This window comes from Ostrea edulis, chromosome 5 (genome assembly GCF_947568905.1).
Source record: "Ostrea edulis chromosome 5, xbOstEdul1.1, whole genome shotgun sequence".
Taxonomy (NCBI): Eukaryota; Metazoa; Mollusca; class Bivalvia; order Ostreida; family Ostreidae; genus Ostrea; species Ostrea edulis.
In genome coordinates, this window is record NC_079168.1 from 50,357,717 (window position 1) to 50,385,251 (window position 27,535).

The window sequence follows — 27,535 nt, forward strand, 5'->3', positions numbered from 1 at the left end:
ACTTTTCACATTTTCATCTTCTTCTCCAGAACCACTTACCCAATTTCAACCAAACTTAGTACAAATCATCCTTAGGTGAAGGGAATTCAAGTTTGCTCAAATGAAGGGCCATGTCCCCTTCAAAGGGGAGATAATCACGAAAATGCAAAAATAAGGTGGGGTCAATTAAAAATCTTCTCAAGAACCATTGGGCCAGGAAAGTTCAAATTTACATGAAAGCTTCCTGACATAGTGCAGATGCAAATTTGTTAAAATCGCGGTTCCAGGGGTAGGATGGGGCCAAAATAAGGGATTAAATTTTTACGTATAAATATATATGGAAAATCTAGGATTTTGATATTTGGTATGTTGGTAAGTTTAATTTACTATCATATATGTTCACAACACTGTTCCTTGGTTGAAGCACATATAGGTGACTGTTGTGTACCATAACTCTTAATTTTCCATATTGAATGTGAATCCTAAAAATGTTTTTGAAAAACTACTGAAAATGGAAGGGGAGACATCAGTTTTAGTGTGCTAAAACAATTCTTAGTTTTTTAGGTCACCTGAGTAAACTCAGGTGACCTATTGCAATACGCAAGTTCCGAGTTACACAAAAATTATTTCCCTTTGTCGAACTCTTTCGCATTTTATGACGTATGGTGGGTACACAATGTATACATTATATCGTAGACTGGCATTGTACATAACGATTACGTACGATTTAATAAAAGCGTAACTTTTGTTTATATCAATCACTGGTATGTATATTCTGGCCATATCAAGCATAATCTGTTTGAATAAGATCATCAAATTGGCTATTAAATCATTATTCGTTTCCTCTTCTACATGAGTGACGCTTTTATCAAAGAAAGATGGCAATTAACAGTATTTGTTAGAGCCATTTTGTTATCCAATACTCATAAACTCACTAAAGTTGCCTTTCCCCTGAGATAGGATGGTCTCAGAAACTCTGGATATCATCTTTTACGAAATAATACAACGATAGTAATTAGCAAATGTACCCACTGTCATCATATTTTACGTCATAATTTATGGAAGAGTTCGACAAAGGGAAATAACTCTTGGAGAACTCGGAACTTCCGTACTAGTTTTCATCCATCGTCGTCCGTCGTGCATTAACAATTGAACATTTTTAACTTCTTAATAACTACCAGTCCAATTCTTTTGAAATTTGGTATGAAGCATCATTTGGACAAAGGGGACATAAATTGTAAATTTCAGGACTCCAGCACCCCTGGGGCCCTAGAGGTGGGGCAAAAACTGCTCAAAATTGACCAATTTTCAAAAATCTTCTTCTCAAGAACCACACACATGTAAGAAAAACTAAATGCATAGTGATGTAGAGCAGGAAGGCCTCTACCAAAATTTTAACTTTCACTATCCCCGGGGTAGGGGTTCTGACCCCAGGGTGGGGCCAAACTTGTTATATAGTGTTTATGTGTAAAACACTTAAATTACATCTTCTTTAGTGCTATTGATACTAAATTGAAGGTAAAGAGATATTTAGAAAGAACAGGTAGTCCTTTACCAAAATTGTAAATTTGATTATTCCAAGGGTAGGGGTTTTGGTATCCGGGTGGGGCCAAAATGTTCAGTTATTAAATGTGTGAACAATAGACATTTTTAACTTCTTCTTGATAACTATCATTCCAATTCTTTTCAAATTTGGTATGAAACATATTTGGAACAAAGGGAACATAAATTGTAAATTTCAGGATTCCTGCACCCCTGGGGCAGGGCAAAAACTGCCCCAAAATGACAAATTTTCAAAAATCTTCTCAAGAACCACACACATTTAAGAAAAACTAAATGCATAGTGATGTAGAGCAGGAAAGCCTCTACCAAAATTGTAAATTTCATGATCCCCGGGGTAGGTGTTCTGACCCCAGGGCGGGGCCAAACTTGTTATATAGTGTTTATGTGTAAAACACTTAAATTACATTATCTTTAGTGCTTTTGATACTAAATTGAAACTAAATGGATAGAGCAGGTAGTCTTTTACCAAAATTGTAAATTTGATTTTCCCCAGAGTAAGGCCTCTTGTTCATCAATTGCAGTCAACTACAATAATGACTGAGGATAGGGCAACCCTTAAAACTTGATAATTAGCTATGACCCCTTACATTTGGTAGGATAAAAAAGAAAAACTTGGCTATTACCAATTGATTGTTGGCTGATCCTGTAAAGGGGGATAATTTAAATTACTGGTTGATAGGTGTATTGGTTTAGAGATGATATGAGAGGGAGATTCCAATTGATTTGTGGGTCATCAGGTCATGTTGCAAGGGGTCTTAGCTCTGTTTTGTGGTATTCTTGTGATAAAAAATTATGTTATCTTTGAAATGTAACTGGTTGTGTAATATTATTACTATACAAATTATTTTTAGGTCACTTACGTTACTCGGGTGACCTATCCATTTTTTATCTGTTGTGCATTAACATTTGAACATTTTTTACATCCTTTCAGATACCACTATACCAATTTTTACCAAATTTGGTTGATAACATATAGGGTAAGGTCAACACTAATTGTAAATTTTGTTGTCCATGGCTCCTGAGGGTCAAAACCTCAAAAAAATCTTTGAAATTGCGTTCTTTACTTCGGTACATCTAGTAGACAAACTGTGCATAGCCATGATGAATAAGTAGGCTTAAATTCTGTCAATATTGCGAATTCCATGCCCCTGGGTCAGGATTCTGTTGATAATTAAAATGGGACTATAGCTCATATTATAGTGAAAATGCATCATTGATTTAAAAATCATATTGACGCCAGGACATTAAACATAGTGAGTATATAGTAATTATGTCTGTACCCAAACAGTGAAATTTATTGCTAGGTACTGGGTCATGAATTATTGTGCTAGGCTGGGGCTATATATGGCTTTTATAGTTAAAAGTGCATTCTTTTAAAAAATATTATATTATTGACATTAAACAACTAAACTAAATGCATATACATATGTACTGATAATGAGCATAAAAGCCTCTGCTAAAATTATGAAAGTCAAGGCTTCTGAGTTTAATAGGTGCCCCAGGGCAAAGCTATATGGATCATATAAATAAGGTACGTGCATTAAATGTTTTTAAATCTTTTTCTGTACTCCATTCCTGAATATTTAGAAAACAAACTGAGTTCTTATAGTTCCTAGTCACATTGAGCATGGAGAACAAAAGCTGTGAAATTTATGGCCACGGAATCAGAGAAGAATCTGACAACAGAAACAAAGTAATATAACTGGTTCCCTATTTTATCAACCTGCAAATCTGACGGCTGTCATTATGACAGTGAATTTGATTTTGCTATAATAGGGACTAGAACTGTTGCAGTACAGTGCCATGTTCAATCTGAATTATTTCAAAGGGGTAGTCCCAGGAGAAAAAAGATGGAGACTTGTTGATTTGTACAAAAAAAAAAAAAGAAAGGATACAGTATCTTTGCTAAGGATGCAGAAATAATGGAGTCTAGTCTTTCAACCAGAATTGGACAAATGGTCGCAAATGGTTGGAATTCAAGGACAGCTAGTGCTACTTACATGACATGTTTTGTTTGCATTTCTCATCTCAGGAATAATTCCACTGAAGAGTTGCATAAAGGGACAGAAATATTTTTAACTGGGTGTTCAAATCCTCAAATATAGGCAGTTCTTGACAAGACAGTAGTACATAAGGATCGGTACTCTACTTTTTCATAATGGCTGACTAAATCAGACTTTATTCCTATTAAAACATGAATGAAAATATAGATATCAGCAATATTTGTCTATTCATTTCATATATCATTGTCTAGCTGAGTAGCTTAGTAAGTTAGCACATTGTCTGCTGCAGTTGGACTGTAGATTGTGGGTTCAAATTCAGCAGGGGTTTTAATTTTTCTCTGATTAGTTTTTACTAAAACTGCATTTTTTGACTAAGCAAACTCAATTTGAAAGTTCTCAATTTTAAAATATTGTTGTACATATCCTCCACTTTTCATCCATATCAAATTTCTCTGGTGTAGCATTCCTCCACAATGCATAAAACTTTCAACTGTATGCTGCATGCAGCTACAAAAAAAGCAGAAAGAGGGAGGGGGAGAAAGATAAAGAGATCATGCCTTTGAGGATGAAAAGCTTCTGCACTTAATGAGATTTTTAAAAAAAAGAATTATGATAATGATTATTACTGTGACAAATTTAAAGAAAAGACTGAATTATGGATACTTTATATGAATATGAAAGGGAATGTAAATGAATTAAAGCATATGTTATTGAGTTTTTATTAGGGTCCCACAATAGGCAGGTGCCCTACAGTGATCAGCCTTTGCATCTGTTTGTCTTTGCAAATGCTTTATCAGACCTTTTTTTTTACTATCCCTGCGGTTATTGATAATCAGACTTTTTTTTACTATCCCTGCGGTTATTGATAATCAGACTTTTTTTTACTATCCCTGCGGTTATTGATAATCAGACTTATTTTTTACTATCCCTGCGGTTATTGATAATCAGACTTTTTTTTACTATCCCTGCGGTTATTGATAATCAGACTTTGCATCTGTTTGTCTGTGCAAATGCTTTTTCAAACTTTCTTTTACTATCCCTGCAACTATTAAATTGAAAATATATATATGAACTTATATCTATGGGTTACAAATTGAATTTGAGTTTGGGCTTTTCTGACATTTTTTTTAAAGAATTATGGGCCTTGAACTTGGCAAATATCAGGGATTTGACATTTTCCAGACTTTCTGGGCTAGGAATTGAAAATTTATACATGATCTTACATTAATGGGTTACAGATCAAGGGGAATTAACGTGGGTCATGTTGACCTATTTTTGAAAGAGCTATGGATCTTGAACTTGGCAAATAATGCCACAAAACAGAACTCTTATGTGATGTTATAGTCAGCACAGTGATGTCTAGTTTGGATGAGTGAATTTCCTTTTGGTTCTATGAAGGTATAAATTTTAAAGGACAAATGTCCTGTAAAAATTTGATGATCTTAGGAATGATTACCTTAATTGTATTAAAGTAACTCAATCCATACTTGCAGTTTTATCTGATACAAGATTAAAATTATTTCCATTCATTAGAGTTAAAACTAACAAATTATCAAATAAAATACATAGGTCATCACACTTTTTAAGAGATCAGACGTACATAAACAGAATCATATATCGCCGTCAGAAAATTACAATTTTCCTTAAAGAGCATTATTAAAATTCCATACAAACTGGTTATGATGATATAGTAGCATTCATAACAATTTCATGAAACTGTATCTTCACAAAAATATAGAAAATATCTGTAAAAATTAAAGGAAATCATTGCATAATAGACTTGATAAAGAAATCAATAGAAACAGAGTTATTGCCCTTGGATTCAATATTTTTAAATGTATCATTGATTATTCATCTATAACTTAGACTTTTGAAATATTTTATTCTTATCAAGATTTACTTTTGAAATATTTTATTCTTAACAAGATTTTTTACAATAACTTATAACAGGAAAAGACTCCAACAAAATTATGTTCCTATCATGCATAAATCTAGATAAAATCATTGATTTTGCAAAATCTGATGACATCACAGGAGGGTGGAATTACTTTAAATGTTTTCAGATCTTCTCTACTCCTGAATATCTAAGAGACAAAGTTAATAGTTATGATCGTGCATGAACATAGAGGCCTCAACCAAAATTGTGAAACTCAATGCCCTTGGATCAGGGGTCCAGACTCTAGTGAGGGAAATGAAGATGGTTTGGTCTTTAAAAAATCCTCTTCTTTACTTCTTGAAAATTAGCAACTAAACTTAGTGCATTCTTTTAATGAGAATGTAGACATCTGTCAAAGCCCCTGGATGAATGTGAACTGAATATGCATTTACATCTTAATAAATACAGTACTCTTTACCCTTGAACATTTAACTCATATACTTGACAATAGTGTTACATGTTCCTGGACCAATGTCATTTGATCAAGGTCAAGGTCACCATTTATAAAAACTTACAGATATTTGTCAGGACCATAGCTTAGACTAAGTTATAGTTTAGTTATTGAGAGATATTAAGAAACTCATAATTAGCACAAAGGTTGATCTATGACCAGAGAAAAAGGTCAAAGAAAATGTCAATAGTAAAAATGTTTTAAATATATTGATTCAGATAATATATCTTTATAATGAACTGTGACATTAGAAGCTCATATCCTTTCCTCAGCCATAACTTAAAAAATGTGTAATGGCCAAAAACAGATTGTGACCCACTGTGCTGGGCCCCAGAGGAGGAAACCATAACATTTTGGTATAGTTTGAAAGGGGAAGTTGCATCCTATTGTTTGTATTGTTTGTTAACATTACAAAGGTTGGCTTTTATTCTGTCTAGTTTTTGTTTTAAAAGGTTAGGAAATCCATTTCTCAGAGTCTAAAGATGCACTTTATCACTATCAACATGCAACACTTATCTTATATACTTAAGTTCTTCATTGTGTGATATGTGGGTGATCATTAAGGTCCAGGGGCCTCTTGTTTAGAGTATTCACTAAGGTCATTCTAGTCTGTTTCATGTTTGATTTAGCGTCAGTGTATTAATGTATATATATATGATTGATGTTTCTGTGTGGGCTTTTCTCCCTAGGATCCCCAGCAGATAGAGCTGACTTGGAAATCTGGGATGAAATTTTAGAGGTGAATGGAAGATCTCTGGAAAGTTGCACCCATGCTGAAGTCATCACATTCATACATAAGGTACTACATGTAACAGTGTAAGACAGCCTTTTCAAGTGTAAGACAACCAGGTCAGATTTCTCCATTTTACATTGCTGCGATCTAATTGATAATGACGTCATATATTTTTGATGATTTATATTACATCAAAGCAAAATGTATTGTTTTGTTCTTGATTTGATGTAGCTTTCTGGGGACAGTCTTGAGTTTTTTAGTTTTAACACAGTGTAAACAGTTTTTGGGTATGCTCTTTCTGCCTGTCAAATTAGTCTTTGCATTGAAGTTTCAAATGAGGATTTTGATAATTTTGAATTTTCTCAAAGATGATAAATTTAAGAATGTACGAAACTAAACTGTGGGTAAAATGTGATAAAAATAATACTTCATTGTGGGAAAGGGAAATTCCACTTCTGGAACAAGTTTCACTGTGTAGGACTCGGTAAGCCAGCGAATCGTGTTCCCTCGACAGAATTTCCTAATTCCACTTTTGTACTGATGAAGGATTTAGTCAATAGAGTGAACTAATAAACAGTCTACGGAACAGTTACACATTTTTTGACATTCTGTTGTTCAGTTATAATTGCCTCCACTACTACTCGAGTTAGACCTTACCAAATATCACCAAAGAATAATTAAAAGTGTTGTGAATGATTGCTGTTCAAAATTAAATGATAAATCTGTCTCTATAGTTATGAATGAAGTGAAATACGAATAAATAATACAATAAAAATTAAGGGTACAGTTGTATTTGTTTCTTTCTTGTTAGTCAATAGTAAATCAGTCGGGTCTCTAGAATTTAGAATTGTGGTAGACCAGTTGTCTATGGTACAGAAAACTAAATTTTGCACTTAAAAGTATGATAATAATATACTATTAAAATGATTTTTACTCTTTGAATTTTTTACCAGAAGTTTTGTACAAGCCAGTGGGCAAAATATTTTTTATAATATATCCAGAGTATCTTACAAATTGTGTTAATTTTATCCACGCCGTTGACGTCTCAATATGAGTGAAAAATTCTCGAGAGGGACATTAAACAAAATACAATCAATCAATCAACATTTTATCCACTGTGGCCTCAAAAATAAAACTTCCTGGAGGGAATCTGCACTAAAACAGTCATAAACTAGTAATCTTAATTGTTCACTTTCCACTCTCTCAGCTAGGTTTCAAAAGTGATAGAAAGCTTTTTGTTTTAAAAGAAAGTTTAAAAGACTTTGTAAAGGACTGATGACTTTGACCTTCATCTAAACTTTGAAAATGCAGAATTTGTATAAAAAACTTATTTTTAAAAAGCATCAAAACAATGGATGACCTTGACCTGGCATCAAATTCAATGTCAAAGATATAAGAACCAGGCAGCCTTTTCACTAACCAATCGCAAACGTAGACACAAATGGAAACTTAGCATGTTTATGATCTATGATCGGTTAGTGAAACGGATGCCAGAATTTGAAAACCCCAGCTGATTATCTTTCAAAGTATTGACAATATTGTAAATGTATTTAATTCCAGTCATAATTTCATGGATTATCATTTTTGGTTTGATCTGTGGGTATGAAATTTTGCTTCTGAGTTGCATATTGCTTTCATGAAAATAGCTTACACAATTTAGGACTGCTGGTATAAAATTCCGTGGATTTTATGTAATAACAAACATAACACATATATAGGTACCATGCATAAATAATGTTCGTTTAAAGTATCAAAGTTAAAACATAAAGTATCAAAAGGAAGGTAATTAACTGTTGTCGAAGAGGATCTAACGGTCTATATAGGGTTAAATAACATCCATTGTATTTAAAATATCTTGAAATGCTTTCAAAATTGGTAAATTTCATTTTGATGATGACCTTGACCTCATTTTGAAGGTCAAAGGTCATTGAGCCTTATGCAAGTGGTCCAATGTCTTTAGATATATTAAAGTAAAATATGTAGGCTTATAATTAAACACAGATATTGGAGACTTTCAGGGGCCATAACTAGATTTTAAGGGTCCGTACGGATGCCTTCAGTCAACCTCTCAGTAAAAAGTGTTTTAATGTGAATTCATCAGTGAAGGTTCTTTTGATTTAGTAAGAGTAGCAATAACGAGCTTTTTATTGTGAGTCATCATAAGGTGGATTTCATATTTTTTGTGCAGCTAAAATTATATAAATTTATTAATTGTTTCAATTTTATAACCTTGTATCACACCACCATAACTCTTAATTGATTGTTGAGGTACGTGACTGATGGAGGCCATTTATTTTCTTGCTAAATAAGAAAAGATCATTTTAGTTCCTATTGAAAATATTGCAATATATATCACAAGAAATATCGCAATACAAAATTTTCAGACAATACCCAGCCCTAACAGAAAGGTAGTTGTTTATCAAAGGAAGACACCTATAGATGTTGGGTAGCTGTCCATCTGGTTGTCTGCTTGTCACTTGTTTTGACTTAATTTCTTGTCAATGAACAGTTTTTAACAAAACAAAGGTAGCTGATTTTTTTGTTTGTTTGGGGTTTTTTTTGGGGGGGGGGGGGGGGGGGGGGGCTGGCTGTTTTCCACCACATTCAATAATTTTTCAGTTATCTGGTGGCGCCCAGTTTTTATTGGTGGAAGAGAGAACCCAGATACAATATACCTGGGAAGAGACCACCGACCTTCCGAATGTAATTATAACTGGGAAACTTTCTCACTTACTACAGAAAGAAACCTATAGATTTATTGGTCATTAGTTCAAAGGTGAAGGTTACAACAACTAGAACCTTCTTTTAAATTAAGTTTTTATATCTTGTTGTACATGTACCTATCGACTAAAACATAAACATGCAGATCTGGGAAAAGAACATAATCACTCCACTCTGTCATTACAAATATTATTATATTCTGTGTCATTGGCACTAGTTCATGTAATATATGAATTAATTTAAGGTTTTGGTAGGACCCTTCGGTGAGACTAAGTCAGTCTTCTAGCCTTTTTATTTCTGATCAAGTTGGACTTTTGTCATGACCCTTTAGCTTGGGTTTAGTATAGGGAACAGGTACTGCTATGCATTTCTTACAGAATGTTTTTTTTTTTTTTTTTTTTGAAATCTATAAAAATCTTCTTTTTTTCCCCTGAATATCAAGCACAAGATCTGCACACAAAATATTCATGACAATCCCCTGTGTCTCGTGGTTAAAAAGTAACTCCTGGTCAGAATAAGATTGTATTGATCATATATTTACAATTTTAACAAATTCTCTTTATTCCTGTACATCAAGTACACAAACTATGTGCAACTTTTTTGAGCATTGTGTTTTTAGAGTTCAAATAGAAAATTGCATTTCACTATGGTAAAATTGACTTTCCTATAAGAGAATTGTGAATTATCAATTGTGTATGAGTTTTGAATGTATCTATCATCTAGTACAAAAAGCAGTGATACATGCAGGTAACACTAAAAATGTACATGCTCGGGTGACTGTTAAGGCTCATGGGTCTCTAGTTTTTATAGTTTTTTTTTATTTTGAAGTGGAACTGTCACTTGTAAGTCAAAATTTAATCATAACCAAAGAAATACTTATGAACACAATGTTAATATTAAACTTGGCCAACTCCCACCTTTTTTTTTTTTCCATTGTACACAACGTGGTATAATTTACAGTTGGCTGGTGGCCTCTGTTGGCTCAAGTGATCAGATCATTATCTTATTATTAATGATTGTGATGCATCAATGGGTTTTCATCGATCAATCATTCATGCATGGAATGTTTTTATTTTTACTTGACACAAGGGGCCCCATGTTTTGTGACCTACTTATGACCTAAGCTGCCATCTTGAATATTTGGCATATTTATAGGTGTTAAATGCAAGTCCCCCCAACGAGAATAGAAGGACACTATGGATTTGATACTGTACTTTTAAAAAAATATTGTATTGTGTATCTAAGACTCTCTGTTTGGATTTTATTTTTCACGATTTGAACTCTTACTCAGGTAAGTGTTAAAGTTGTCACACCTGGCCAGGTGATCTCTTTTTTTCTTCCTAGTCGGAAATGCACCGATGAGTCGTCGTTTTAGTCAAAATAATGGAATGTTGTATGCGGTTATCAGTTTTAAGCACTGTACAGATTTGTTAAGTACGTTTTGTAGGTGAACATTATTTATTTTCAATGTTATAAGAAACCCAGTGGACACCTAGCTTCTTTACATTTTGGCAGGTGAGTATAGGCCTGTTGATGACCAGGCCTATCCCAGTGATTCACGCTGTGTCTGTCTAAAATTGTTACTTGTGGTCAATTGTTTGATTGTGTCATTATCAGACAATAAATTTGTATTGTATTTTTATATGTATTACATTTGCAGTGTATCAGAACAAGGTGTATAAAGTTACGGGTCAAAAGAAGGAAAAACAACAAATCAGGAGGTAAGCTTTTTTTTTTTTTTTTTAAAAATACCTGCCCTGGGCTCTCTAGTTCCCCACAGACATACATGTATACCTTTCATTGTATCAGGTGACTTATGTATTGTTGAGGTTATTAGGTATATGTGTGCATGTTATCATTTATGGACATGATTTTACATACAACATCCGTCAGATTAAAGTTAATATGTTTGGTGTTATAGATAATTAATACCTTCCTCCCCAGTAAGAAATAATGGTGCATACATTCTGTATGTTGGGCCTGCTACTGATTAAGTTGTACAATAGTATGAGAATAATTTGTTACAAAGACATTTCCCAGTGGACATTGAGGAGAGGTCCATTTATTGATTCAAAGTTTTATTTATGACCATTATTGATTCTTGTATTATTAATCTCTACCATGTGTGAATAATTTATTCTCATTCTAAGGAACATAGGTTGGGAATTAAAATTCCAAAAAGGCAGGTTCAAGGTAGCCACCAAAAATATTTTGTAGAAATTCTTTCATATGATATTTGAAAAGTCTGTAATGGGGTAATTGTGGATGTTTAGTATTAGATTTCATATCATTTTCACCATGGACAAAGAAATTCAATACAAATTATTTATAAACTATCATTCACAGTGCATACTGATAAGTATAATTGTTCCTTGTAAAGAACTATAGAGCTGATCTAATTTGTACCTTAGATTGATTTAACGAGGTGTTGAATTGATATTTACACCTTTTTAAATACCATTTTAAGACTGTACCCAAATTGCCGACTGTAAGATACTTTTACAATGTATAAATCCAAAGGGGAATTCTGAAATATATAATAAAACTTTTAAACTGGTCAGCTGCTGGACTGAATGGGATGGCTAGTTTAAATGGATGGCCAGTTTGTTGAGAATTTGGTAAATTCTGAGAAGTTTCAACATATTCATTCGCAAAATGATATATTTACATGTCTTGCTGTTTTCTCTGTGATAACCCTTTGGAACTCCAGTGTGTTAATTTCTCAACAATTTACAACTGGATGTACTTTTCTCAGTTCAAGCAAAATGAAAGGTCAATGGTTGGGGGCTATGAAAATTAACATGGAATGTCGTGTATTTCAATCTCTAATCAGTACTTTTAGCTCACCTGAGCTGAAAGCTCAAGTGAACTTTTCTGATCACCTGTTGACTCCACCGTCTGTATGTATAACACGTGTAAGAAAAATTAAATACATAGTGATGTAGAGTAAGAAGAGTGTAAGAAGGCGGGTCTACAAAAATTTAAAATTTATGATCCATGGAGTAGAGGTTCTGAGACCAGGGTGGGGCCAAAACTTACTACTAGTATTATGTAGTATAAATGTATAAAACATTTAAATGATGTCTTCTTTAATGCTATATTGACTAGTGATGAAACGATTGTCGCCAATGATCGATTGTCGGTCGTTCAGAGACCTACAATGCTACTAATCAATTACAAAATAAAAGTTGCTGACATCGTTGACCAAACGAAATCCAGAAATCACTTCAACTTTTTTCAAATTTTATTTGCTGTATGTCAAACCCGATCAAAAATAAGCAAACAAAATGGCGGGAGATGTGAAGGACAGTAACAACAACGGCATCCAACAGTCAAATAAAGGAGCCTATCTCTGATATCTTTGATACATTGAGATTATAGATAAATTCCATTACTTCCTTTATTGAAATTCTGATTTATTCAGCTGTGAACAAATGCGACAAAGAAGAATTCAAATGTTGTTTCCATACATTTAATGATTCAATCTATTATGTATTTTGAGGGGAAAACACTTAAATGCCGATTCCGATTATAATCGATTATGGTTTTTGGTCCGATTGCCCATCACTACTATTGACACTAAATTGAAACTAAATAGATATTTAGAAGGAGTAGGTCACCTTTACCAAAATTGTGAATTTCATGATCCCAGGGGATAACGGTTTTGGTATCAGGGTGGGGCCATAATCATTAGTGATTATGGTCTTTATTATTTGAAAGACTTCTTTATGTTTGCCATTATGGTATAATTATTAATGCTAACTGCATATTTAGGAAATGCAGGAAAGGATGTACCAAAATTATGAATTTTTTAACCTTAGGGTTTTTACTCTAGGGCAGATCCAAATTTGTCATCGTGTTAATGTTACATATATCATGTAAATCCTTTCATCACTATAGGCACTTTTGAGAGCATTTAAGTTTTTAAGAATAGATCTTGTTTTATACTATTGCTAAATATTAGAATTTAGCTTAGATATGCAGAATAGGGTTTCATAGCCCCTGGCACTAGTGATACTTTTAACTAATACTCAGGTGACCGATAAGGCCTGTGGGCCTCTTGTTATATGCTTGTTAGCTTGTTATAGATGGTTTATATAGTATAACACATTGTGTCTGTCCATCTATCAGCACCTTGTGGATCAGATAAAACCAATACTTATAAGGCTAGGATAATCTAACTTGTCATGCTTGTTCTCTGAATGGTTAGAGGAGAAAGTGTAGTATTTTTGAATGTCAAGGTCAAACCTTTACATGGGTTAATTCTGTAGGCCTAAACCGAGAGAGAAACAGTACTTAAATAAGGCTAGGAGTATCAATATAGGGAAAAAATAATGCGTTTTCACTATCTATATGACCTGGGGCCTGAGAGGTGGGGTCAAAACCTTAATTTTAAAGGGATATGTGTATAGTCAGGAAGAGGATGTCAAAATTGTGGAAGTTATGGCTCCAGGATCGGGGTTCTAACCTTAGGTTGGGTTTATGTGGTTCATATAAATATTGAAAAAGCATTATTTCTTTTAAAAATATATATGCATGGTTGTAAAGAACACAGAGATCTGTATCACAATTGTGAAATTCGTGATGTCTGGGTTAAGGGTCTTGTTGCTCAGACAGAGTTGTATAACTCATATAATGAAAGTGCATTAATTCTTTAAAAATCTCCTTATATTTCTGCACAGCTTGAAGGAAAAACTAATATGCATAGCTCTGAAGCATGGGTCCCTCTACCAGTATTATGAAATTTGTAACTTCTGGGCCGGGGGTCAGACTCTAGGGTGGGGTCCAAATGGATATATAGTGAAATGCATTTGATAATTAAATATCTTGTTCATTACTTCTTTGTTTTGTGAAGAAATACTGTGTACATGGTTATAAAAAGCATGTAGCTCTCTTATAGAATTGTGATATTTCCTATCCTTGTGTCTCGGATCGCAACCTCTAGGGCAGAGCTAAAGAGGTGGTGATAACATTTTAAGTAGGTAGTAAAATTATCATCTTCAATATATTGTGGTAAAATATTATTTATATGTACATCCTTATGAAGCATGAAGACTACAACCAGATTGTAGAATTCATGTCCTCTGGACTATAGTTATCAAGGCATTAGGGAGTGGGGGTCAGGTAGTAAAAATCTAGTACATTGTACAGGAATTTTTAAGAATGCTCTTTGAGCCTCTTTACTAAAAACTGAATCTGGAAAGCAAAGGAAACTATTTACTAATTAACATGTTTTTTGATAAAGCTGTTGAATAATACTCAAGTGACTAGCTGTTAAGGTCTATGAGCCTCTTGTTTTTACCAAAGAATGGTCTGTTTGGGTGTTTATCCTTTCTTTGATTACTACTGAATATATTCAATGGATGTATTTTGCAAATGAGCATCATGCTCTTGTAAAAAAAAAAATTGTCAGTCCATACAAATCATAAATACTCTGACATCAAAGATGTTTTGTTGTTGTTGTTTTTTTTTGGATGACTTAAAAAACTGACAGTCCTCAGAATGGTACTTGCATCATTAACAGGCATGTAATGTCAAAGTTATTTTGATTACTCTTAATTCACTCTACAATTTAAAAAAAAAAATCTGCATTTTTAATTTTGTAACATAATAAATCAATTGCAGTGGTAATTTAAATTGTTGAATGAATGCATGGTGTTTGCATCATTTATGTCCAGTTTTATTGACAGATGCATATTGCATATCTGTGGTCTGGGAATTTATATTTTAAAAAGTTCAGTGAAAATTACTGTGTAAAGAATGTATGATATTCTGACCGGGACTTCCAAAATTGACCAATTTTGAGGATAGCTGGTTTTCAGAGGTTGATTTTAAGAAATTTCTTTATATAATATAGAAAATTAAATGCATATTTATTTTACACATGTATGCTTAATGTATTTTGTTTAATTATAATTTTATAATATGATTCATCCAGTGATTTATAAGGGGAAGTGAGGTACAAATGTAAATGGCATAATCGTGTCCTTAAATTGATATATATTAGATACTGTACAATATTGCAGTCAAGTACATGGTAGGATGCCCAAGTTTTATTGGTAAATGCTTGTGTGTTGCACATATCAACATTGTCATATTTATAGGGAATATTTCTCATTGTTCATTACACACATGAATGAAATGCATATAGCACAATATAACTAAACAGATCTACACCTGCAGTGTCATTGCTGTCATGAGAATTACCTTGGGACACTAGATTATACTTTAAATACATGTAAAAGCTGGTACTGAATGAATCATTTAGGTGTTCTGTGGTAACTTGATGCTGTTTATCAGTTGCTTATCTGTTTACTTGGGAGAGAAAAGTGTCTCTGCATCTTTTAAACTTTAGTGGAGGTACAAATGCATGCAGTTGACAGGAAACCTGGGGAATGTTTCAGAATATTTTTAGATGGAATTTTGTGTGCTGTACTAAATGGAAACAAGTATATATAATGTTTACATTGAGGTAGTGGAATTTAGTTTTGAAGATTGCATGTATTCCTATGGTTTCTTTTAACAAAAGATTGTTTAAAAAGATGTAGAGCAGAGTTATGTACAGTAGTATAATTCTTTGCCAAGATCAAATTACAGGTTTTGTTTTTTGAGATGTACCCCTTTTGTAATAGGTTTTTATGGAGCAGCTAAGGACTGCCCTTCTGACTTTGAAAACGTGTATTGTAATTTGTTATAACTATACACTTCTAAATACACTTTATTGATCAGACGAATTAATCACCAGGCTTGACTTCTTCTCCGAATTCTGAGAGATATTCTGACACACTTGGATATTGAACTTGTTGATTTGTGGTTAAATGTATGTGGCTTTGGTGGGGAAAGTGCAGGGATGTAACAGCCTGACACTTTGTAAGTAATTGTAGCTGCAAAAATAGGAGTATATTGTACTTCCAAAAATACCAAAAATTAACCTTCTGTCTTTTTCTTTTTTTGACATTTCTGTTGCCAGGTTTAAGTTTAAATTGGCTTCATTAAACTGCCAGAGGAAAATGAAAGGTTACTTTCAGAAGAGGCGTGTAATTTATTGAAGGCATAATTTTGTAAGATTCAATAATGGAGACATATTTCATGCCACTAATTCAGTTTAGTATTGATTGAACTCGTTTAAATGATGGAGTTGCAGTACTTCAGAATTTTCAGGAAAACGGTGGGGGATGATCAGTCATATTTTGAAATATGTTTGCTGTTCTTTGTTGGTTCAGGCAAACTGTGTATTTGTTTAAATGACATGTAAACAATGAGCCTGCAGGCTGTCACACTAGAGTATGCAATGTGTCACGGCAGATTTTGTTTTAGATAACTTGTCATTTTTTGGACCAGATTAACTAAAACACAGCAAAAAAAATTAGTCACAAAATGCATTAGTTGTCAGTATTTAATGGAACTATTTGTCAATTATCCATCAAAGATTTTTGAGGACAAGATTCACAGGGCTTTATATTTGTTTCAAAACTATATTATGAATTGATGAGAACATCTTCCAATTTTTTGTAAGTGCGTCTGCTTGAAAAATTCTATGTTTATGTCAACCACAAGCTCAGGATCAAGTTTCTAAAGGTGGCCATGATTACTGTGGATTCCTTACTGTATTTTAAAAGTGATACTTAATTTGTGATCCGACTGTTTTCATTTAAACTATTTTTGTTAAGAATTTTAAAACTTTCTGGCATAGATCTAAAGCTTGCTTTGTTATTGTCAGAGAGCCAGTGCCATTTCCCATGTTTTACAAGGATCTAGCCCTCATATCATACCTTATAAATAAATATTGATTTACTTACCATTTCTAAGCATGTTAATGTTCATGTAAAGTATTCAGGCTATTTTAAATAATGCTTACAGGAATCTGTGAGTAATTCCTTGGTAAAGGCGTCAACTTGACCTTGTTAAATTGATATGTAAATTGTATGCTAGTCACCTCTCTAGTGGTGTATCTAAAATGGAAAGTTAATTGTTTACATTGCGAGTTTTACCTTTCTGTGTATGTATTCTAGGTTCATCCTTTGAAAATGTCCAGGATGCTTACATGATAGCCGTTGAAGATGCTGCCAAAGAGAGGCTGGAGAAACTGTCCCAAACTCACACGATTGTTCCTCTTGATATGACTAAACTGGCCCTAGGCAATCAAAATACAGCATCAGAAGAAAGTCTGGTTGACAGTAATCCTATCTATCAGTCCTCCATGCCTGTAAATACCAAAGGCAAACCAGTGGGAAATGGTCACTTACAGCAAGTGGAGATGAACGGTTTCAGTGAAAAAGAAATGACAAAGAAAGGTAAAGGTGACAAGGGTCGTAAAGACAGCAAGGCCAAAAGGAATAGCACAACTGAGACTCCTCTCATAGAGAACGCTCGGAGTCAGAACTCACTGAATCATTCACAGGAGGAATTACATTACTATCATGAACAGGACGACAGCTTCAATCATCCTTATATTGAGAACTATCCCTATGATAACTCATTTGAGGTGGATGACCCTGGTCCACACAGGGAGATGGCCATTGACTGTCCTGATGGTTTTCAGGCAACAGTCAAGTCCCATCCCAGACCCCCTGCCTCCCATTCCCCATACTCTCACCCCTCCACACCGAACAAGTCAATAGAAAAACTACCAGATGGTAAGTCACAAACAGAAGTGATATCTAATGGACAGCAGAATGCTCCTGTGTCTCCTGATCAGTTGGAACGGTTACGGAAACATCAGGAGGATTTAAGGAAACGGCGAGAGGAGGAAAGTCGTATCGCCAGGGAGCAGGAATTTCTACGCACATCATTACGAGGCTCAAAGAAATTACAGGCTTTGGAGAGCAAAGGTCAGAATGTTGAGGGCGTGGTTAACACAGCTTTTGAGGAAAATGATGATGAAATGGACAACTTGGATGATGGCTTTGGAAGCACCAGGGCTTCAGAGAAGGACAGATACATGAAAAAGAATTTAGGTATACTATTTATTACATTTTCAACAATGAAATACTATAATTCACTGCAATGAAAATAGCGTTATTTTTACTACAATGAAAATAACATGTTATTTTCACTGCATTGAAAATAACATTGTGACATCATGTTAACTGATTGTGTGTGACATCATGTTAACTGATTTTGACATTATGTTGTGTATTACTATACATCCTTTAAGATTTGAAATAAAGATGTTCTAAAACCAAAGAAAATATAATAAACAGAAAATTCAGTGCTTTGATGTTGGATGTGGAATCTATTTCACTCTTAAGACTCGTGAAAATAAAAAAAAATCCTGTCTTACGAGTGAAATAATTTCCATATTCAACTACAAAACATTGAATATGCTTTCTATATATATCCAATCAACCTGTCTCTGTGTTTACAGTGTAATCTTTTAGCTAAATGAGATGTTCAACTTAATGTTTTATTAAAGTTGTTTGTCATGGTAAGAAGTTGAATTTATCGCAATTCACCTTTGAATTAGAACGCTTTACCCAATATAGTATTGCGTCATGTGACGACACAATTGAATGAGACGATTGAACAGTTTGAATGACATGTTTGATGCAATACATCAAGAGTTTTCATTGGACGATTACAGCCTGCCCACTTTCTCGAGCAAATTCAGGTAGACAGACTAGAAAATTACTAGCTGGAAAACTGTAGCTCTCTGAAAAAATATTATGACGGAACAGAGAGCTACAGATCCACCTCTTAAAAAAACCTTCGATTTACGGGTCACAAAAAGCTGCGCACGGTTGAGGCCTGATATCGGTGTATTCTTGTGTTGCTGTCTCATAAATTCAATATAAAAAAATCTTTACATATTTTCCTACTATACTTGTGTCCAAACATACCTTCGAATATTCATTAAAGCCACACACGACCCGAAAACTCGCAGCTTCAAATGATTTCAATTGTTGACGTAGCCATGTTAGGTAGCCGGTCAATTCGAACTCTGTTGCTATTGGTATCTATTCATAAAATTGGTCGCAAATTATGTATTCGCTCTTCATTTATTATCAACACGAATAATTAATAGAAATTAAAACATATAGTTTTTGTAAAGGTAAATAAGCTCTTGATTAACGAAAATGCTACATAAACCCATTAGATGGAGGCCGGCCGGCACAGCCGCCCAGACTAATGAGAGCCGCATTGCCGTGAGTTTAGCTATTTGAATAATTATTATTTAATGGAACTGGGATGATATATTATTTAAAATATTTAGCTAGAATATTTGTGGGGTATTATATAGTTCACATCTAGACGCTATTGTGCCAGTATGGAAATGAACCGGGATTCAAATTGACTGGCTACCTACATGTAACAATGCTACGTCAACGAACGGAATCATCAAAAGCTGTGAGTGTTTGGGTTGTATGGGGCTATAATAAATATTTGAAGGTATGTTTGGACACAAGTATAGTAGGAAAATATGTTAGGAATTCTTTGATATTAAATTTATGAGACAAGAATACAACTTTTTCTCTTTCTTCCTTTGAAGTTTGTTTCCATCTGGCCGTCATGTTTTCAAATGCTGACTACTCCCGTATAAGGGAATTTGGGTGGACTTATACATATGGACCAATGAGAGTTTCTGTTGCATTTCGCAATTGTATTACAAACAGATTCAATTGTGTTGTCACACAACGCAATACTATATCGGCCAAAGTATTCTAATTCAAAGGTGAATTGCGATAAACTTTTATCATAAATTTTGTACTGTACGAAATAAAACTTCATATTTAGGGCCAGAATTTAGAGTTGTTTGTTAGCTCTCATTCAACCAACAGAAATAAACTCCCCATGCAAGATGCTTTTTTCTTCTTGCTTTTTTATTTACATTACAATGATTTTTATCAAAATTTGTGTAATAGTTTCTTCAGTTTAAAGTAAAGAGATAGCAAATGTGTTGAGCCAATTTGGAGTAACCATTAACAGTAAACTCTTCGTTTAACAAAATATTACCTACCCATGTACACAAATTTATAATACGGAATGGTAGTTGGCAAACAAGGATATATTTTAAAGATTTAGGTGACCCAGACAAGTGGAAATTCAAGGTTAAATATTGTTTGTCAAAATCAGCCATGCTACAACAGGACCTACATGTAGTTATGTTTTTGTGTATTTGTTTTTTATAGATATGTCTCTTTATTGAAGATGGTACAGTAGGTCATGTATCGAGATAAGGAAATGTTGAGTACATGTACTAAAATGTTTTAATAAATTGTTTATTGAATTACTTGTATTTATTTGCAAATCGAAGTTGATGAAGCCAAGTAATGGCTTATTTTTTAAAAATTTATACCACCTTGTGTACTGCAGGAACACAAGATATTACCTCATGTCTGAATAAGCTACGTGGTAAACTGAATGCTGCAGAGGAAAGAGATGAGTTGTCTTTCTTGACCAGTCTCTTCCAAAATCCACAGTTCCAACAAGCAGTCAATATCCATAGGAAACTGGTCAGTGTCACCACATTGTCTCCTCCCCCAAAACCTGAGGCCACGGATGCGTATCAGACTTCCAGTGAGGTCATGGAGGAGCTGCAAAATGCCCAGTCTCCATATTCCTTAGATCTGTTAGAAATGCTTTCCTCTCCGGGCTTCAGAGTGAGTATTGTAACGAGGCACTAAAGAAAAGTTTTAAACAAAATCAAGGTGACATTTTTTTGTCTTGTTTGGATTTGATCAGGAAATTTAAGGCAGATGCTTTTTGAAATCAATGCTTGGTGATATATGTGTATTTAGATCCAGATTTTTGTTAATTTCCTGGTAGACAGATATGAATTACCTTTTAAATAAAACTAAGGAAGTTTATGTGTCTTTTCTGCAAAATTGAGAGTAACAACATACAAATGTATCAACAATATTCATGAGAAAAAAATTCTATGACTTGTTTTTTCAGGTTTTGTAAATAAATCAATAAAATTTCAAGTCTAATTGAATAGAACAATTGCAATAATTAGAATAGAATCACTCACATAGTAGTACCTTTGATATTTCATCAGGTGACCTTGGATCCTAATTACCTTTGATTTCCAATTGCAATATAACTGTAAAGTAATTGTCTCATTCAATCAGATGCTTAGCAGTTTCCATAAACTTCAGATCTAGTGTGATACCTATAAAGACTCAACTGTTGTAATCGCTATAGTGGGTGTAGTAAAGTTTCATATTGTTTAATATTGATGTCTTCGAAAACAGATGTGTATTTAAATTGGAGGTATCGTGCAGTGATGATACCTAGAAATCTTTTATTTATAATATGGTCCTTCATTAAAGATACTAAAGAAAATATGATGAAGGAATAACTGTGCAGCCTACTTCTTTTTAGTCTCCTGCAATTTTGTTAAAATGGTGTACAGCACAGTTTATCCTTATGTTGTTGACAGCACTGCAAAATTATTGTTTTTGTCAGCTATACTAGTCAAACATTTGATGTACAAAATCTTTTAGTTTCAAAGATAAATTCAAATTTATTCTTTGAAACTTCCAGCAATTTTTGTAGTGTGTTATTTATAGCCAATCAGATTTGGTAATTAAGCCTCATTATGACATCACAACTGATATCATGAATCTTTACCAGACTCTCACTTGTTTGAAATTTCAGAGTTTAATTACTGGTTGAACTAAGTTCTAATTATTGTTCAGCATGCTGACCTATTTGTGGTTAATTTCCAGTGTGAAAAATCCTCTTTTGATAATGTTTATCAAAACTTGAAAAGGAACTTGGAGTTCTTGGTTTTATCAGCAACAATTTTGTTTTGGTGATGCATGTCTTTACAAAGAAGTCAGCTTCATGAACAGTTTTCGAGTAGAAAATAGTTTACACGAAGTTCACAAGAATTATTGGCCTAAAAAATACGGTAACAAACAACTTACTCAAAATGCCAAACTATTTCAAGCCACAAGCTCTATTTTGCAACAATGATATTGCTGTCTCGCTACAAGAAATTGTAATGCTCACCTTCATACCATCACTATGTCAGTTCTCGTGTTGCCTTATGAGCAATTGAACATCAATTGGGTTTCCATCCTTTTTATCATTTTTCACCAAACACAAACGTGCATGTTGATTTTGACCTAGCTATGATAATTGTACTTTCATCAGAGAAAATATGTTCCTGTAAATTTTAACATTCCATTTCCCGTGATGCACCAAGCAAGACTCTTTATAAGTTCAATTCCTTGATAATGTTTTTCGCTTTAAAGGTTTCATACTAATTTGGCCTGGTTGCCCATGGCCAGTGAAAGAATTGATCAGGCTATTTATTCTTGTTAAACCGCTGGTCTGATAGTGCAGTAAATTAATGAAGTTTGAACTGTGGCAAATATGAATCTTGTGGTTTAAGGCAGTGAAATTTTATTAATTTCTAGGCCTGCCACTATGAATCTCTTATACACACTCTAGTGTTTTTATTTCTTGATTCTACTCCATGCCTTTGGATGCTTAGGTTGGAGAGACAGTAGTGGAGCTAGTATAGTAATTAATCACTAGGTCTTCGGACTACCATGTCTGATCGAGTTACAGTGGGTTGTACATTCCCTTCACAGTACTGACCTTTATATAGTTAACTGTTGTAATGCATGTGATGTTCATTGAATTTAGCAATTGTATCCATGAAGTAGCTTCATATCCTTAACTTTACGAATACCCAGTATTTTTATGGCTTCATATAAATTTGATATGTACTGTATACAGGATGATTATGGCCTATCTACACTTGCAGATTTTTTTATGCCTTGTTTTAAATTTGCCCAGACACAGTTAAAAGAAAGATAAGAGATAAAATAAGATAAGATATTAAAATAAAATGGGGACGAATATTTCCCTTTATACAGTATATTCCTTGTGACAGTATCATTTGATTAATTCCTAAAGGAATAGTTGCCCCGATATGTAAAAAGCTCTAAGCAGGTAACCACAATTCTTTGAATTCGCTTGTTCAGACTAAAAAAAAGTGTATCATCATTTGTGCCAAAATATTCTTGTCACATGGTTGAATGGATCGAAATTTGAGCAGATATTGATATGCCATGATTGAATGGATTGAAATTTGAGCAGATATTGATATGCCATGATTGAATGGATTGAAATTTGAGCAGATATTGATATGCCATGATTGAATGGATTGAAATTTGAGTAGATATTGATATGCCATGATCTATTAAAGCACAATAATGTATTGACTCAGAATGGTAATGTTCTAAATTCTGTTTAATATAGCAATTTACTGATCATTTTTTTCAGAATCTTTTTCGAGCACATGATTTAGTGGCAGCACAACAGCTGAAGCCTGTGACAAATCTCCCAGATGAAGCTTTCGAGCAATATCCTATGCAAACCTATGGCGAGGACAGTGTCAGAATCGTTGAACTTCAGAAGACCAATGAACCTCTGGTAAATTCATAATCAATTTGTTGCTGCTATGTTGTAGTCATATCAGATTTTTAATGTTTGAAGTTTTCCCTAAATTCCTCATTATTAAAATTTAAATTGAAAAAAAAAAATTGTTGGTCAATGCTTGTCTTACAATTAAGAAACAGTAGGAAGTGTCATGTGACGATTGTAACGAGTTTTGTAGTACAGTGAATCACCTTTTATTTTTACATAGATTCATGTGAAGTCATTTTACTGTAAAAACAAGATTCTTTGTGAATATTTTTACACATATACAGTGTGATGACCAAACTAAACATTTGCTATAATTATGTTTCACTGGTAAATCTCTTACTTCAAACTTGCTGCAATAAAGTTTTGTAAAATAGAAGTGTTCTACTGTTAATGATATCAGAATATTATTATTATTATAGGGTGCTACTGTTCGCAATGATGGAGATGCTGTTATCATTGGAAGGATTGTTAAAGGTGGAACAGCAGAGAAAAGTGGTTAGTGTTCAGATCATGTTTACAGCCTCTAACAATCTGATTAAAATCAGATCCAGGATCCGCTTTTTTAAGGGGTGTATCGAGGAGCTGATTTTCATCAAATTGAGCCCTCTAAACATTTCAAATGGACAAATGTACACAGATGAATCTGACTGTTTGTTTAAAATCAACAGTGTGTTCATGCTGGCAACATTTCATATTTATGGACACAGCTTTAAATGCACTCATTTGAACATGTACAGAATGTCAAAGAACAATGAATGAAAACTTTGCCAATAAAGCATATTTTTGAAAAATATTGTTTTGGGATAGGAAAACATTTAAAATCAGTTAATGCATAAAGTATGATGCTACATTGCATTCATTGCGGTTAAAAGTGCGTGTAACTTGCACTTTCATTGTAATCTGATGCAAAGTACTACTGTAGGTCTACTGCATGAGGGAGATGAAGTCCTAGAAGTAAATGGAATAGATATGAGAGGGAAAAATATCAATGATGTGTCTGACTTACTGGTGAGTATCAGATTCAGTTTTATGCTGAATCAAAGATGTTGAGCAATAATGGACATGACATCAATGCATAGCATTGCTGTTATAGTAATACAGAAGTTCTCTGAATGAGAAATCCGTAAATAAGTATGATATAAAACTAGTTTCCAATTCTTTTCTATTTACACTGAACTTTTTATTGTATGTTTGCAGTGCAGTGACTGTATGACCATTCATAACGCTGTAAAAGTGGCCAAAATTTCGTGGTTATTCTTTTATTTAGGAAATAAATTTTATTCTTGAAAATACATGAGGGTATGATATGCACCACTTCACGCTCGCATTCTTCATGAAGCGCTTCATGAAAAGTATTCCGGCATGAAGCAATGCAGTTCATACCCTCATGTATTTTCAAATATGAAATTTATTTATTTACTCTTGATTGTGGAAGATTAAGATTTGTCTGTATGTCCATATTACAAAAATAATAAAACCAATAACAACCCCAAAAATCAATGATTTTACAGGAATTTGCACTCATATATTACTGAATATTTTAAATTTATGTACATATAAGTCAAGGCACTACACTTCTGCCCTTTAGGAACATGATCTTCCATCCTTTTTAACTCAGTTATTGTCTGTTGATTGATTTAATGTGACAATCAGTTATCTCTACCATTGTTACAGCTTGATTAATTTCTGTCAGAAGAGATTTGTCACTTCCATGTCTAGCCTGGTTTAATATAATTGGAATTCTCACTATTGTTGATGATTTGTCCTCTTTGCAAAGAAGCTACATCATTTCCAGAGAGTGAAGTGTGAAGAATCTACATTATGCCAGCAAATAGAGTTCAGAATTTAGATTGTTTCAAATGCTGCCATCTTGAACAGGCGTTATTTGAAAGGAAAATCAATTTTTGACTTTGTATCACAATTACATAGTTTCCAATACAATGGCTGGTGGCAGGATTCAGTTGTGAATTTGCATTTAGATAGTTTGAAAGCTTTCTTCATCATGCTTTGTATGGAACACAAATTATGGATCAGGTAGGGGGCCTCATACTTGTAGTTATGCATTTGATTAATGTACTCAAGATACAACCATGCAACTTAGATTGACCTTCCTAATGGGTTTTCAATGGGGAGGATTGAGTAGGTCACCAACGTTTAATTTTGGGTCAATTGTTGTGTTGGAAAATGATATTAGTGTTATATAATTTAATTCATTTGTAACACACAGTTTGATTTTGCGCCTGTCAAAAAATCTCCTGCAACTTGGTACATTTGATCAACATGATGAGAGGGGCTATTGTTTTTCAAGGTTCAAGGTCAAGGTCGTAGTATCAGTTAATAAAAAAAACTTGTAGGCAGAATACAGACTGAACTATTGGGACTAGGACAGTTAAACTTGGTGCACATACTCCTCAAAGTGGAGGATGCTTTTTGTTCTTCAAGGTCAAGGTCATATCACTTATAAGAAAAACCTTGTTTTTGTTACGGATACAGATATTACCTTGAAATTTAGTCACAAGTTTCCTTACGGTGGAATATAAGTTTCTTTAAATTAGAGGTAAAAGTAGGTAAAACAGTATTCCAGATTTTTTTTGTTATGAACACAGGTATTGCCCTGAAATTTTGTCACAACCTCCCTCTCAGAAAAATACATAATCAGTTCACATTTTAACTTGATTGGTGCACTTGGTATGTCAATCAGCACTTTTTTATAGCACGTGATAGCTTAATTATACCCCCCGCAACAAGTTGTGGGGGGGGGGGGGGGGGGGGGGTATACTGGAGTCCGTCTGTCCGTCCGTCTGTAGACGCAATGGTTTCTGGGCTCTAAAGCATTATCCTTTCCACCTACCATCACCATATCATATATATAGACTACCCATGGGATGAAGATGTTCCCTATCGATTTTGGGGTCAAAAGGTCAAAGGTCAAGCGCACTGGACATCAAAGTAGCAATATGGTTTCCGGGCTCTAAAGCGTTATCCTTTCCACCTACAGTCACTATATCATACATATGGACTACCCATGGGATGAAGATGTTCCCTATCGATTTTGGGGTCAAAAGGTCAAAGGTCAAGTGCACTGGACATTGAAGTAGCAATATGGTTTCCAGGCTCTAAAGCGTTGTCCTTTCCACCTACAGTCACCATATCATACATATGGACCACCCATGGGATGAAGATGTTCCCTATCAATTTTGGGGTCCAAAGGTCACACGCTCTGGACATCAAAGTAGCAATATGGTTTCCATTTAAATTCTTTAATGGCTTTTTTCATCGCATGGAGATGCTGTGTTCCTAGATACCTTTTGGATCATAATACTGAAGTTTTAGCTATTACCAACACCCTTTGGGAGATTGAGGTAAGCGGGGGGTATTCTTAGTGAGCATTGCTCACAGTACCTCTTGTTTTCCTTGGGAAGATTTTCATAACTTTTATACCTAGTACTTGGAGTAGGTGGAGGAAAAGTGGAGACCTCTTTCAATTTTCAGATTTATTGGTTTTGTCATTATGGAGTTATGGGAATTTTTAGGTCACCTGAGTCACTCGTATAGCCTAATACTATTGGACTGCGTCCATCATCATTTGTTGTCCGTTGTGTGTTAACAATTGGACATTTTAAACTTTTTTGATAACTGCTCTTCCAGTTCTTTTCAAATTGGGTATGAATCATCTTTGGGATAAGGAGGATATGAATTGTAAATTTAAAACTCCTGGGGCCTTGGGGTAGGGCAAAAACTGCCAAACAGAGTTTTCAAAAATC

General features: G+C 34.0%; 1 protein-coding gene across 4 annotated transcripts in view; it reads left to right on the forward strand.

Annotated features, from left to right (window-relative positions):
• Positions 1 to 27,535, forward strand: part of LOC125650404 (protein PALS1-like) — a 69,029-nt gene that overhangs the window by 28,941 nt on the left and 12,553 nt on the right. The window contains exons 4-10 of one of the 4 annotated variants that reach the window (XM_048878687.2): positions 6,622 to 6,731; positions 11,047 to 11,107; positions 17,399 to 18,343; positions 20,700 to 20,986; positions 23,628 to 23,777; positions 24,191 to 24,266; positions 24,694 to 24,779. In XM_048878687.2, the coding sequence (XP_048734644.2) occupies positions 6,622 to 6,731; positions 11,047 to 11,107; positions 17,399 to 18,343; positions 20,700 to 20,986; positions 23,628 to 23,777; positions 24,191 to 24,266; positions 24,694 to 24,779 (1,715 nt within the window). Of the gene's footprint in view, positions 1 to 6,621; positions 6,732 to 10,144; positions 10,678 to 10,767; positions 10,902 to 11,046; positions 11,108 to 16,002; positions 16,257 to 17,398; positions 18,344 to 20,699; positions 20,987 to 23,627; positions 23,778 to 24,190; positions 24,267 to 24,693; positions 24,780 to 27,535 lie in introns of those variants that run through there. The other 3 variants (XM_048878690.2, XM_048878691.2, XM_048878689.2) reach the window with 3 other exon arrangements.